This window comes from Mastigoproctus giganteus, chromosome 9, assembly GCF_048544385.1.
Source record: "Mastigoproctus giganteus isolate SK-2022 chromosome 9, ASM4854438v1, whole genome shotgun sequence".
NCBI classification, from domain to species: Eukaryota; Metazoa; Arthropoda; class Arachnida; order Uropygi; family Thelyphonidae; genus Mastigoproctus; species Mastigoproctus giganteus.
Window position 1 is genome coordinate 37,545,679 of NC_143583.1, and position 14,464 is coordinate 37,560,142.

At 37.6% G+C, this 14,464-nt stretch overlaps 1 protein-coding gene across 2 annotated transcripts in view; it reads left to right on the forward strand.

Annotated features, from left to right (window-relative positions):
• The window catches only part of LOC150080151 (sodium/potassium-transporting ATPase subunit alpha-like), a 265,285-nt gene that overhangs the window by 176,406 nt on the left and 74,415 nt on the right, over nucleotides 1-14,464 (forward strand). For both annotated transcript variants that reach the window (XM_090380961.1, XM_090380962.1), the window contains exons 9-10: nucleotides 5,214-5,325; nucleotides 10,493-10,625. In XM_090380961.1, the coding sequence (XP_090237087.1) occupies nucleotides 5,214-5,325; nucleotides 10,493-10,625 (245 nt within the window). The remainder of the gene's footprint in view (nucleotides 1-5,213; nucleotides 5,326-10,492; nucleotides 10,626-14,464) is intronic.

The following is a 14,464-nucleotide window of genomic DNA, read 5'->3' on the forward strand; positions in this document are numbered from 1 at the left end:
TAACGAGAAATGTTCATGTCACAAAATGTATGTTTACCAGTGTTCATCAATACCTTTTTTTCTCAGGAATGGTTAAGGCAGTGCACTACCCAAGCAATTTGCCTAATGTTTTGGCTTCCGAGTTGCAGCTTTACCACGTAAAGGAAAGCAGTTCAACTCTTCGTGGAGAGTGATAGAAATTACAACCACTTCGGCCGATGTCTGAACCAGCAAACTTTCTGTTTGTAAAGACGACTTTCGGGATAATTCTGACATTTTCTTCATTGCATGATTTATTCTATATTAGGAATGAAAAATAGAATAGAATAGAAAAGAAAGTGACATTGTGGTATCTAACTTCTTTTAAGAATACACAAACCATATCGTGCTATACTTCATAAAATGCGTAACTCTTATTTAATTAAAACAGCGAGCAGAAAACAGATAATCGGAAGCTAGCAAATATACTTGTTTAAATGGTTTAATTACAGCAGCCTATTTGAAACTGGAAGAATGACTGTCCCTATCCTATAACCTATTCTGCAATCCTTCTGGCTGTCTTCATTAGACTTTCGATAGCTTGGACAGATAGGTGATTTCATCGAATCTCCCTCTATTGCAGTCGACTGGTTTATTCTATCCTTATAACAAGGGAGCATCGGCTGGATATATAAACATCTCCCCCCCTCTCGTCCTCCCTACCTACCTTAGGCTTTCCCGGAAGTAATCACATTAGCTTCGTGGATTTACTGCTGCCCTGTCATTCTTTGTTCCATTCAAATATTGTCTGCTACTAATTCACAGTGTTTTTTATTTATTTAAAATAATAAATCATTTTTATTTACAGTAGGTCCTCGATTTAACGGACAAAAAATTTCCGTCCTAAAGGAAAAATTTAGAACCTATTTATATCTGATAACGTCGCACCTCAGACAGATGTGCTGAAAATCCTTCTAATGAAATAAAGGCTGTTTTACTGCTAGATAATGCACTTGCTCACCCTAATGCTGAGAGATTAGTTAGCAGGGATGGGAGAATTAAATTTGTTTTTCTGCCTCCTAACACTATTTCATTAATACAGCCGATGGATCAAGGTTTAATCGTTGCTTGTAAGAGGTTGTATAAGAAGCTTTTGGAAGAGGTGATGGTTTTTTGGAAGAAACAGAAGACGCAGAAGAAGATACACGAGGCACCAGGACACTGCAAAATTTACATGCATTTAACATCAGATCTGATGTCTTCAACTTAGCAGCTGCGTGTAAAGATATGAAGATTAACCTTGGCCAATAATTGGTGGAAGTTGTTGTACGATGTAGAACCTGAAATAGACTTTGAGGAAGTTGAGGTGTCTAATTTTCGGGACACTCTTCTGAGGGCCGTCAACAAAAGTGCAGCTGAGAATAATGTGGAACAGTGGCTCGAAAATGAAGGTGATCTGGGCTATCAATTTTTTTCTGAGGGAGAGAGAGAGAGACAGCCCCTTTCAACTATATCTCTAACAAAGCAACACCTTATAAATACCATCAATAGACTTCCCAATAAAACTACAATTGGTCCTGACGGTTTTCCTCTATTCATGGTTAAAGTGTTCAGTGCCTTCATCTTTTGGGGATCACAAAAGATTAAAGATTGACAGAAGGCACCCCTTCTGTCAATCTTTAATCAGATATTAAATTCCAGATCAATCCCGACAATATGGAATCACTACAGGGTACAACCCATACCCAAAAGAAGAAACCCTAAGGAACCTAAGGACTTGAGACCGATCTCGGTGGGCTGCACTCTATTAAAAGTGTTTGAGAAAACTATCTTATCAGCACTGATCGAACAATGCTTCTCTCATAGACCCAAACATCTGCATACTGCGATCCCCAAAATATCTATATATACAAACTTACTAGACACCCTGTTTAATATTCAAACTGCTCTCAACAGTAAATCTCAGCTGGACGTCATCTTCCTTGATATTTCATCTGCTTATGATAAGCTCTCAATTCCCGCTCTCATCTACATTCTGGAAAAATACTTTGGCATTACAGGAAGCCTGCTAAAAGCCATCAACCTCATCCTTACGCCAAGACAACTCATCATCAGCCATAAATCCTTTAAACAGGAGCATGTTATAACGCTGGGAGTACCGCAGGGAGGTGTCCTGTACGGTTTATGGTTCACCGCGGCCCTTGAACCTTTCCTCGCAAGGTACACTGATTTCTCATCATATGCAGATGACCTCAAATTATATATAAAATCAAATGACCTTGAACAAACCTACCTGATAAATCAGCGAGCCGCCGTCCTGATCAACAGCCTTGTAACCTATCTACTTCAGATAGGTCTGGAGCTAAACATATCTAAATCAGCCCAAATAACATTTACAAAAAAAGAGAATCAAAAATGACATCACAGCCTATCACAACGGAGTGCAGATAAGGAAAGTGAAGTCTCACACTGACCTCGGCTTGACTTGGGACGACGGCCTTACTTTTCAAAACCATTTTCGACCATGAAAACTAAGACTTTTTCGGCAATTTGGGCAGTTCGACAAGAGCTGACGGGGTTACTCCACTTCGATGTAGTCGGTGGATATGTCTATCGGTGCCTACAACCAATCGCACTATATGCATCACCAATCGTCTTCTGCACCGACCTCGTACATAAACAGATTCCTGGCAGTCGAGTACTGGGTAATGCGATGGATGAACAGTGTCACGGGCAGCGCATTCATCATCTCCAGGGCTGTTTTATATACCAATTAAAATATCACTCCCTGGAGAGTTCACGTTGCATCCAGGAATATTCTTCTTCTGTCTCAGATGCTAACTTGTGTGATTGACGCCCGCAGTCTTCACGGAGTTATCGCTACTCCACATGCTGGACGCAGTAATGGCAATCCCTACTTACCGTTGCATTCTACACAATCCAACTTGTGCTGTCTGAAGAACTTCTTTCCGAACAACGCAGTCCCCTTTTCAATACATTAGCAATAGATCCTGTGAAATACTGTGAAGGCAAGCAGTACAGAGTGAAGAGCCTCTATGAAGCTTACAGCTTGCTTGAACTATAGAAGTATGAAGAAGAAGCTTGAACTAGAAAAGCTAGGAACTTGAACTTTATAAATAGGAAGGAATGACCAAAATATAAAATAGCTGTTGGACATCTACTTTTAAATGGTACTGTGAATAATTTCCTCTTCTAAAGTTGTCGATAATTACATTCTGTAAATAATACTGTAAATGATTCGCACTTCTGTAAATATTGTAAACATGATTTGTAAATATTGCATTGTAAAAATTGCCATTCTTGAATTTTTGTACACCCTTCTAGCCGGTCGGCTGTGTAAAAGGGGTGAAAGCAATCACTTGCTATAATAATAAACGGATTTAATAATAATAATTATTATTATGTTGAATCATCATCAGACCTTGATGTGCTTCCTTATTATGATTATTTTTGAGAAAATTTGATCTACAGTAATAAGGAATCAGCACCAAGGTGTAAGGTAACTGAAGCTTGATGATTTCTTCAAGACCACTTCACCAACTGAACCTGTTTCATCAGGACCCTCAACTAGCAAGGAATTAACACCTTACCCTCCATATGACCATATGACAGCTGTTTCTGACTCTGAAAATTGTGATTCTTTCAATTAAGTTAATATTAATATTGAATATTATCTATCTTTATTTAACGTTTTTATAATGTTTTTTATTCAATGGAGTTTAAGAATTTTAAAGTATTTTTCCCTCTAAAATGGATTTAAATTAAAAATGCTAATGTTCACATTGAAAACAACTTTGTGTGAGCTTTAAGGGGAAAAAATAACAAAAAGTGGTGGAAATACTCCATTAGTTACATTGTATAATTTTTGACGTGTTTAATTAAAATAAAGTTCGATTCCTGTCGCAAATTTATTTCTATATTTTTAACAGGTGTTTTAGTATAAATTACTCAATGCATATTATAAGTATATTTTATTCATACTTATACAGTATGATAAGACAATTAACGAAATAAGGATGTATTAAAATAAAATTTTATTTTTAAAATAAAATTTTAATACATCCTGTACATTGTAAGTTCGTTATTAATATGTTTTAAAATACATTCGATTTAACAGACTTTTGGCAATAGTGGACACCCGAATTAGTACGTTAAATCGAGGAGTTACTATTTGAAATATTTTATAAGATATAATTTATTTAACGTAAAATGTATGATATTATCTCTTCATAAGTCCAGTTAGTTTCGAATCCCTTTTAATCAAGACATCAATGCTGTAACTCTTAAAGGTTTAATTAGATTGTTCAAATTCTTAAACCATTAATCGAAAGCCTTTTATGAATTTCAAACTGAAAAGAAGGCTAATGTTCCCCACATCCCGAATTCTTGTAATGTAATTTGTTAGGCATATACTTATTACATATTAAAAGAATTTAGTTTATAATGAAAAATGCATTCTTTCCTCATGAGAACACTTCATTTTTTATGCAGTATGCCTGATACTAGAATAGTTGAAAACATTTTATCTGAAGTCTACAGCACACTCACTTTCTGTAATGTCAACTTTCCTGTTTTCTTAATACGTATTGTGGTTTTATTTTGCTATGATAACAGTCTTTATTTTCTTGACGTATAGCTTTCACTGTTTGACAACTTTTCACCCACGTAACATGTTATTTCATGCCTTGTCACCTCATGGAATTCCTAGGGAAAATGTTAAGAGTTTTAATTTTTTTTTTTGCTCGTACTGCCTCCGAATACTGTAAAAGGAAGGGACAAAGACAATTAACGAAATTAAATATTATTTTACCTTTGTGCATAAATGAGACTTGTGAGAAATGTTAATGATTACGGGTTGCGTTGTAAAATTTTAAAATTATATGCATTTAATTGTTTAATTTTCAGTCTAGGCCAGTTTATTAGATATACATGTATTTCGATGAAATATTTAATTAGTGGAACATAACGTTGCTAGTGCTGATTGACTGGTATTCAATTAGCACTAGCAACGTGTTCAATAATCATCGAATTATTTGGACATTTATCAATAAAATCTTCAGTAAAGAATGATATTTTTGAGGAGTGTTACCGCTACGTTGATAGGTTAACTGTGTTATTTATGAAGATGCATTCATCAACACAATAAATTATAAAATAACAGAATTATTTATATATACAGTATTTCATTGGAAATTCTTGAGTATGATTTTTCACTGATTGTTTTGTTTCTACAGGGGTCCAGTATGATAAGACTTCTCCTGGATGGAAAGCTTTAGCTCGAGTTGCCTGTCTCTGTAGCAGAGCTGAATTTAAGGCAGGTCAAGAAAATGTTCCCGTATTGAAAAGGTATTCGCTAAATGTGCCCTTGCAATAGTCAGTGAATGCGTGCCCAATTTCATTATGGTATCCATTCGTCCGTCTCGTTTTACCACCCGGGGGAGGCACTGTATTGTTGTAATGGGGCGCCGTGTTATGCTAACCTCCGCCTCTAAGAATTTATTTCATACCATTAGCTCTGGGAAATTCATATTTTAAATTAGGATTAATCGTTTTACTACTAGTAGAAGTAGTTATATTCCAAGTAATCACATTTTCAATACGCATGGCTGGTCCTTACGTAGGGTGCAGGAGGATGCAATGCATCCGAGCCCCGAATCCCAACTTGGAAGGGAGAAGGAGGGGTCCTCAATCCGTTCAAGGAGAATTCTTCCTTGCTTCCTTTTTCCCAACATTAATTCCCGCGTCGTCTTCCTGACTGTCCCTGTTAATGCTGTAAGAAATATAAAGCTGGTTATCCATCTTTATAAAAACTATTGATGGCTTTCACATATGTTTGTATGTGTGTGTATTTATTTATTTATTTTATTTTCGAATTTTTTAACTTTGCATAAAAATTCGCAAATGTAGTAAAGAAAATCGTTCATATATCGATCTTGCTAAGTATGGTTGCTATTTAAATTCAGACAGAGCTACAGTGTTAGCTGGAGACAGTCACCGGTATTGACTGTTGCATGCGTCGTGTGACTCACTTTTTCATAATGGGCTGAGTCACCCAGTAGTTTGAAATACTCCTTTTATCTGTAGGTGCTTTATATTCCAGCTTCGAAATCCTTTAAGACTGATTGACCTAAAAAACTAAAAAGATGAAGCGAAAGTATATCGTTAAGGTATTAAAGGATGAAAGGCCAAGCACTTACCAGAAGACAGCTTACTTGCTGAGAACTCTTAAACCCGCTAAAAGTAAATAGAATTCTGATTATAATCTGCAAAAGAAATGTTTTTCTTTCTCTTTTTATGCGAAACATCCATCTTTCACAAATTCATCTTTAGATATTAAAAAATTAGAATTAATAAAGCTGTTTGGAGAGGGAAACAGGGATTTTGAATAAATGATCGCTTTAACAAATTTTATATTAATACACCAGGGATCAAATCGATTTCTAATGTAGCACTTTTTAACTGTATTCAGTAAAAGTAGTCCACGTGTAAACTATTAGTATTCATTATGTTAACTGATGCCTCTAGCAAAGAAGGAAAGTTAAGAGGTATCCTTGAAATTTTATTTATTGATTTCTCAATCCTGGTGCGAAAGGTGCGCGAAAAAATACTCAAGATAAAATACCTTCGAAAAATATAACTGCAGAAAAAATATCCATGAAGGAAAAAACAATCTGGAATAACTATCGCCAAGAAGTAATAAATAAAACCTAACAGGCAATGAGTTGTTTTAATCAAATACAAACTTAAATTTCATATATGTAAGGGGTTCCCCCCCACTGGATATTTCCTGAAATTCGCCAAAAATTTTAAATTTGTTATTCTAAATTCGATTATCATTATTCAGATTATTAATATTATTATAGTATGGTTATTAAAACATCATTATTAACTAATAAATATTGCATTATTATTATTATTATTATTATTTCTCCATGATGGGGGTTCCACCCCGTAACGGGTGCTTGTACCAAGTGCACAGGGTGGTTGTTATGTCTGGTGTTACTATTGGTCGAGGAACTCTCTGAGTATCCTACAGGTGTTCAGGATTGCCACTTTCTGGAGTTCCTTGTATGTGTTCTCTGGGAGACCTATTGCTGCTAGGTTGCTATGTAGGGTCTTTGGCATCATACCGGTGGATGACACGATCGCGATGGTCGTAACTTGCTGCAAATACCACATCTCTTTGATCTCCTATCTTAAGTTCGTGTACTTCCTGATCTTTTTCTCATGTGTTCTGGAGTTTGCCATTGTTGGGTACCGTTATGTCAATCAGATAGGCAGCCGTTTCCTTCTTGTCGACAAGGGTTAAGTCCGATCTGTTGTGCGGGATTGTCTTGTCCGGTATTATGGCGTGGTCCTAGTACAAGTTGTGGGTTCGGATTCTCTAGTTGTTGTTGTTATTTGGTTTTTTAGGAGCATTAGCAACTAAGGCCATATTGCTCCGGGATATGCGGTGGTCATTCCCTGACCTTTCCGCATCCTCCGTATTTGGTGGTGACGGGCTCGAACCCCGGTCTAATCAAGAAGCGTGTGCTACGCACTGCTGCTCCTTCCCACCTGGCTACGGAGGCGCCAGGAGTCTCTAGTATGGCCTAGTTCTTTGATCAACTGGTATTTCTCGCTAGCTTCAGATGTATAATCCTGGATACCCGAAAAATACATAGAATGCATATAAATTATCAAGTTATACAGAAACCTACGGCACATATAAGCTAGTCTGTAATAAAGTCACAAAGGAGATTAGGCAAGCGAATGCAGATTACGAAAAATCTTTGGAAAATGATGCTAAGAAAAACAGCAAGGGCTTCTTTACTTATATAAACTAGAAGGAAGGGGAGGAATCAGATTGGTTCACTTGATATCGATGGTTCGACTGTTAATGATACTGCTCAGATATTTGATAATCTGAATGAGTATTTTGCATCTATATTTACATGTTAAGAGTTATTAAGGGAGGAAAATGTCGGTCGTTTATCAAACGGTAACAGGGTGCTTAATGATTTTGTAACAACTGCGAAAAAAGTGGAGGAGAAATTGTTGAAGTTAAACATAAGAAAGGCACTTGAGGTGGATGGGTCTATCCAGTTATATTAAAGGAGGCGGCAAAGGAAGTAACAAAACTCTTATCCATAATTATGATAGCATCCTTGGACTCAGGGGAAGCCCCACAGACTGGAGATGTGCAAATGTATCCCCAATTCACAAAGGGGAAAACTATGGGTGACACGATTAATTACAGACAACTTAGTTTAACTTCTGTTCCGGGAAAAATAATGGAGTCACTGGTTAAAGAAGAATTGCAGGATCATCTAGACAAGACTGCAGTAATAATTCAGACACAGCATGGGTTTGTTAAGGGAGCGTCTTGTCTGACCAATTTGATTGGATACTATGATGTTGTTACAAAGGAACTGGATGCAAAAAAATAATTTTTATATCATATACTTGGATTGTTGCGCATAGAAGACTGCTGTACAAATTGGAGCAGTGTGGTACTAAGGGTAAGTTGCTACAATGGATAAAAGGGTGGTTGAGTGGGGGAAGACAGTGGTAATCAATGGATGCTGCTCTTGGTGGACCAATGTTATTAGTAGATTAGTAGAGTTCCCCAGGGTTCGGTGTTGAGCCCACTGTTGTTTTGTATATTTATCAATGATATTGATGAAGATATATCAGGCTTAATGTTGAAGTTTTCAGATGATACAAAGGTTGGCAGGATTGTTAATGACAGTAATGGCAATGTGCTACTGCAACAGGATCTAGAAAATTTGGGCAAATGGGCTGAGAAGTAGCAACTTAAATTTAACATTGACAAATGCAAAGTACTGCATATGGGTCGAAGCAACCCCAGAGAAACGTACCAACTGTGTAGTACCACACTTATGGTGGTAGAAAATGAAAAAGATCTGGGAGTAATTGTGCAGTCAGATATGAAGTTTTCTGAGCAATTCAAACAGGCTGTTAGAGCAGGTGATATGGTATTCCCAATGATATATAGGAATTTTGCTAGTAGAGAGGTGATTATCCATTTCTATAAGGCAATGGTCACGTCACACTTTGAGTACTGCGTACAGGTCTGGAGGCCTCATTTTAGGAAGGGTGTAGAGTTGCTTGAGCGTGTACAGAGAAGGGCATAGTAGCGATTGCTTCCTTGGTGTTCCGTTAATACGGTTCAGGAACTTCTTCCGATTTGGTATTCATCTGATTAATTCATACATGATGATAGGAAAGATTCGCTGCTACAATGGTCAGTGCTACGAGGCCAATGTTCCATAATTTGTTTCTTGTATTTCTTGTCATCGATTAGCTTGTTTTAATCAATTTGCAGAGTGTTGTTGATCTTTGAAGTATTGTTTATGTCAAGAGGTTACTTTAGGCTGCAATAATTTCATCCATCTTGATAGTATCCTTCCTGTTAGTTAATAGCTGGGCAAGAAGGCGCCTCCGTAGCCAGGTGGGCAGGAGCAGCAGAGCGTAGCACACGCTTCTTGATTAGACCGGAGTTCAAGCCCGTAACCACCAAATACGGAGGATGCGGAAAGGTCAGGGAATGACCACCGCATATCCCGGAGCAATAATGCCTTAGTTGCTAATGCTCCTAAAAACCAAATAACAAACAAACAAACAGTTGGCAAGACTAATAATGTTTCTTTTAAGAAATTTGATTTTCCACGAGGTCATGTTTAAATAGTATGGATCTAGAGATGGCGAACGGGTTTCCTTCTATCATTTTCAGCCATCTCACGATTCTCTACTCGATTCCCAGGTAATCTGAATACCTTTGTATACCTTTGCATTTTCACAATATTGTTGTGAAACTCTATAAATCATACTGATGTTTATACAGTGGACTAATGTAAAGAACATCGGAATATATGAATACGATATGGATGCTCAAAAGATTATACTGTATAAACATTGTGTGTGTGTGTGTGTGTGTGTGTGTGTGTGTGTGTGTGTGTGTGTGTGTGAGGTTGCCTTTCAGTCAGTATTGCGCTCTGTAACATGACATGCTGCAGCATGCGGCTTGTCTATCAGACAACAACGGGGCGAAATCTGAACTACTACCATTTGACTGATCGAGGCTTAGAATGTCGCAAATTGTGGTCAACAGACTGTGGAATTAGAACAGGTCTGTAATTAAATGCGGCTCTTCAGGATTTACTGCAGTAACTAGCTGTCATTTATCGACCCAAACCACCCGCACTTACCTTCACCTGTCGTGTTTAGGCCATGAGGTCGTGGGATTTTGTATCACCCAACAGACTGTTAACCCCGTTGCAACACTGGAAGGTTGGCTTGAAAATATTCTATGACATATATACTTGGGCTCTCTTCAATATTAACACACGGAGGAAAAGTAATTTTTATAAAATACTTTGTTTTAATATTGGTATATCTGCTTCTAAGAATAGCTCTTAGAATATTATTCGAAGACTTTATTGGGAATTTTTAGCTGCTACAAGAAAGAATTGAATTATTTTATTCATAATTCATCAAATTTTCTTTTCAGAGAATGCACTGGTGATGCCTCCGAATCTGCTATTCTTAAATGTATGGAACTTGCTGTTGGTAATGTAGCTGAGTATCGCCGTAAGAATCCAAAAGTCTGTGAAATTCCTTTCAACTCTACGAATAAGTATCATGTACGTCTTTATTTTCAGATATGATAAGTAATAAAATATTAATAAAAAACGCTGAAGTTCTCACTAAAGCAAGAACTGCAGCATTTTCTGTGACTTGTGTAGTAACGAGGCTTAGGGCTTAAGTGGATTATAGTCGTTATCGTACTACGCTGCATATAGTACTGTAAGGACTATAATATTCTCTAAGTATCCGTCCAGCCCAAACACGGCCATTATATTAAAACCAATTACCGCTATTTGTCAATCCATAACACAGCTTTACAATGTTCCAGAGACCAATTACGATGGGATGTGCATCAAGCAACTCCACGCTGTGCAGTTTTGTGATATTAGTACAAGTGGATCCTTATACTTATATGAGTTCCTCTGGCGTCCCTGAATTCCTGGTTGACGGTATTCGACGTTAATGGAATCCAACTCTCGGAGTGTCCTCCGTTCTCTGTGAGATAATTTCTGGTTTAACCGAACATTTTCCTGCTGTGGTAGCAACACGATGTTTCTATTTCGTGATTATTATTATTATTATTATTATTAACATCTTTTTATTTCCACATCAGTGGGCACCCCCGGAACGATCTGGTTCGGCTAGAGGGGTGTACATAATAAATATTCAAATTATATAATAAATATATAAACACATTGAATTTAAAAAATATATGAACACACATTGTATTTACAAGTAAGCTGACATGATATAACATTGAAGTTTCAAAACTGTGAAGGTGGTACAGCCAATAGTTCTACTTTGTACAGTTCTTTCAGAGTGTCTTGTCTGTAGCGCTTCGAGCTGCAAAAAGCTGAGGCATCGATTCCGAGGGAGTTATATGGTCCGACCGTATTTACCGGAAACACTGATCCTAGGTATTGCTAGTTTTGTAGTGAAGATCGTGGACAGGGTGTTGCACTGCACCGGGTTCGTTGGATAGGCCGAGAGTTTGTCGTCACTTCCCAGATGTCGGGTGAATACATTCGGCCACAAAGGAGTTGAGCCAATGTGTGCAGATTCCTCTCTTCGATGATAGTTTTCCACGGTTTCAGGCCGAGGTTTGCATAGAGCACGCTCCAAGAGATGGTAAAAGGGTGGCCAATCACCCTGTTTAACCATCTCAGGAGCCAGTACTCTGTCCCAAGGAATCTCTTGAGTTGAGCTGTAGAGGCCCCTGACAAAAGCACAGATGCGTAGAGCGGTACGGGGATCAAATTTCTTTGGACGTAATCCAAGATGAACTCTCGAGGCCTAAGACCGATCAGCTCCTGTCGGATTGCCCAGAGAGCAGCAAGCCTTTTTCTGCCTGGTCATTTTGAGGTGGTCGTTGAAGGTTAGTCTGTCATCCCACTTCAACCCCAAATCGGTGTGAGAGTCTACCTATTCAATGACAGTCCCGTTTATTTTCAGTGTAATTTCATTCTTTGTCTTCCTTTTTGTGAAGCTGAGCTGCTTTCTGAGGGTTCAACTTTAGTCCGAGACATCATAGATAATTCTGAAGTTCAACCAGGACATTCTGTGTTTTAAAGGTTCTGTGTTTCTAATGTGACAAGCGTCTTGAGATCGTCAGCATATGAGAGGAAGTTTGGATGCTTACACCTTTCCTGATCTAAGAACTGAAGAAGTCCTTCAGGTTAGCTTTCAAGAAATACAACTATCATCACCATCACCACCACCACCAATTATGTCAGTCACCATTGATCTCAAGGGTTGCAATTTTACTGCAATGGCACGAATAGGTCTTTTGATAATGTGGTATCCTATCATTATTCCCTCCCCTCCTCCCATTGGAAGTCGCTAAGCCTCCAATGGGAGGAGGGTACGACCTGCCTACGGTATTTATTTGAACTGCTTGCCTCTAGATAAACTCGGTTACTTTTATACTTTTATACCTGTTCCTGACATTTTGGATGGTGGGTGTGCTTCATTTTTCCAAAAGCTCAGGAGGGTTTGTGTACTTTTGGCAATATAATGTACATTCTAGTAGCGTATACACTACTACCAAATGTACCTGAAAGTAAGGAAGCAAAACGTCTTTACATTACTCTCTATTCATTGTAGTGCCGATTATCCGAAACGAGTGTTTTGGAAAACATTTACGAACTCACAAATAGTGCTTTGCAAATATCAGGTTATTTTATATCGTTAGATATAATATAAAACAAATTTCATTTACAACCGTTGAGAAGGATGAAAATGTTTTTAGCAATATCAGTTAGCAAAAAAATATATATGCAAAGTGTTTTTATTCTCTTTTAAGATCAGTAACGTAACTTCATGAAATTCTGTAGTGTAAGTCGTGTTTGTAGTTGTTGCTGTTAGGCTCTAATTTCTTTGTGGGATGCAAAAATTGAAAATGTTTGTTCATTTTCGAAGTTCGGTTTGCACAAAATGGTGCACAGTATTTCATATTGAGCACTATTTTGTGCAAACCGAACAGGAACTTGACCACGAATAATAAATTCATTATCACGGACAAGAATAACTAAGCTTATATCCTTCTTTGGTTATTTTTAAAATGTTTAAAATATATTTTATGTGAAGTAGACTTTAAGTGAGGCCTTCATCTATTGTAGTCCGCCATATAAAGTTGTGGAGGAGTGAATGAGATAAAATCAATTAACTGAACCCACCGGCATTGAATTCAGATATTCGACATCCCGCTATACTGATATTGTACAAATGAAAGCTTTCATAATTATTACGTAATTAGTAGCAGCTCGATAAAATATCTGAGATTAGATTTTGATCAATTTACGCTGCGACATTTTAATTGCTTATCGAGATTGTGAGAAGTAATTAATAGCAGATACAACGTACTATACACAGCGTATCCTGGAAGTGAACGTCGATATTTATTGAGGGAATGGTTCATTAAAATAATAAAAAAGAAAGTCTACACTCAGTTTGGAGTAGGAGCAATGGGTTTTGAGTTAGAGCGTTAAACAGATTAGTGATGTCATTTCCGCTTCTAGCGTTTTGCGTATAATAGTAAATTTATGAAAAGTGATCATTATGAAAAAACTTACTTTAATTAGAAAAGTTTTATTTATGTAAAAACGTTTTGATTTTAATTATTACTGGGTATCTAAATAATGTTATTTGTATTGTACCTGGTCATAAATAACTGAAGAATGATAAATGTTCACTGATTAAAATTTAGCTGAGTTGAAGAGGACTCAGAAACGCGATAACGTTGTACAGTAGGAATAAATGAATTTTATTAGTACTGTAATCAAACTGAAGCATGATCAAAAGAAATATCACAAAATATGTTCTAATTGTTGTTGTTATTTGGATTTTAGGAGCATTAGCAACTAAGGCCATATTGCTCCGGGATATGCGGTGGTCATTCCCTGACCTTCCCGCATCCCCCCCTATTTGGTGGTGACGGGCTCGAACCCCGGTTTAATCAAGAAGCGTGTGCTGCGCACTGCTGCTCCTTCCCACCTGGCTACGGAGGCGCCAAAGTTCTAATTGTGTACTATGCGACAGGAGACAGGCTTCACAGGCACCATGTTATTTTTTTTTATGTAGCTGCTGCTTCGTGGATGCGATTGAACAAGTATCTCTCTTGTGGCATAAACAGTTTGTTTCATGTGACCCAAAAAAAAAAAAAAAAAATCCAACGGGCTAAGGTCACGAGAGCGGGGCGGCAAGAATTGGGACCTCCGTGACCAATCCATCGATTCCGATAACGATCATTTAAGAATATTCTTACTTATCGCCCAAACTGTAGGGGCGCGCTGAAACCACCTATTGGCACGTACACTTAAAGGAACATCTTCCAGAAGAGTTGGCAATATCCTCTACAAAAACGGTAACTAATGATCAGTTTTTAGGCCGGCAGGGA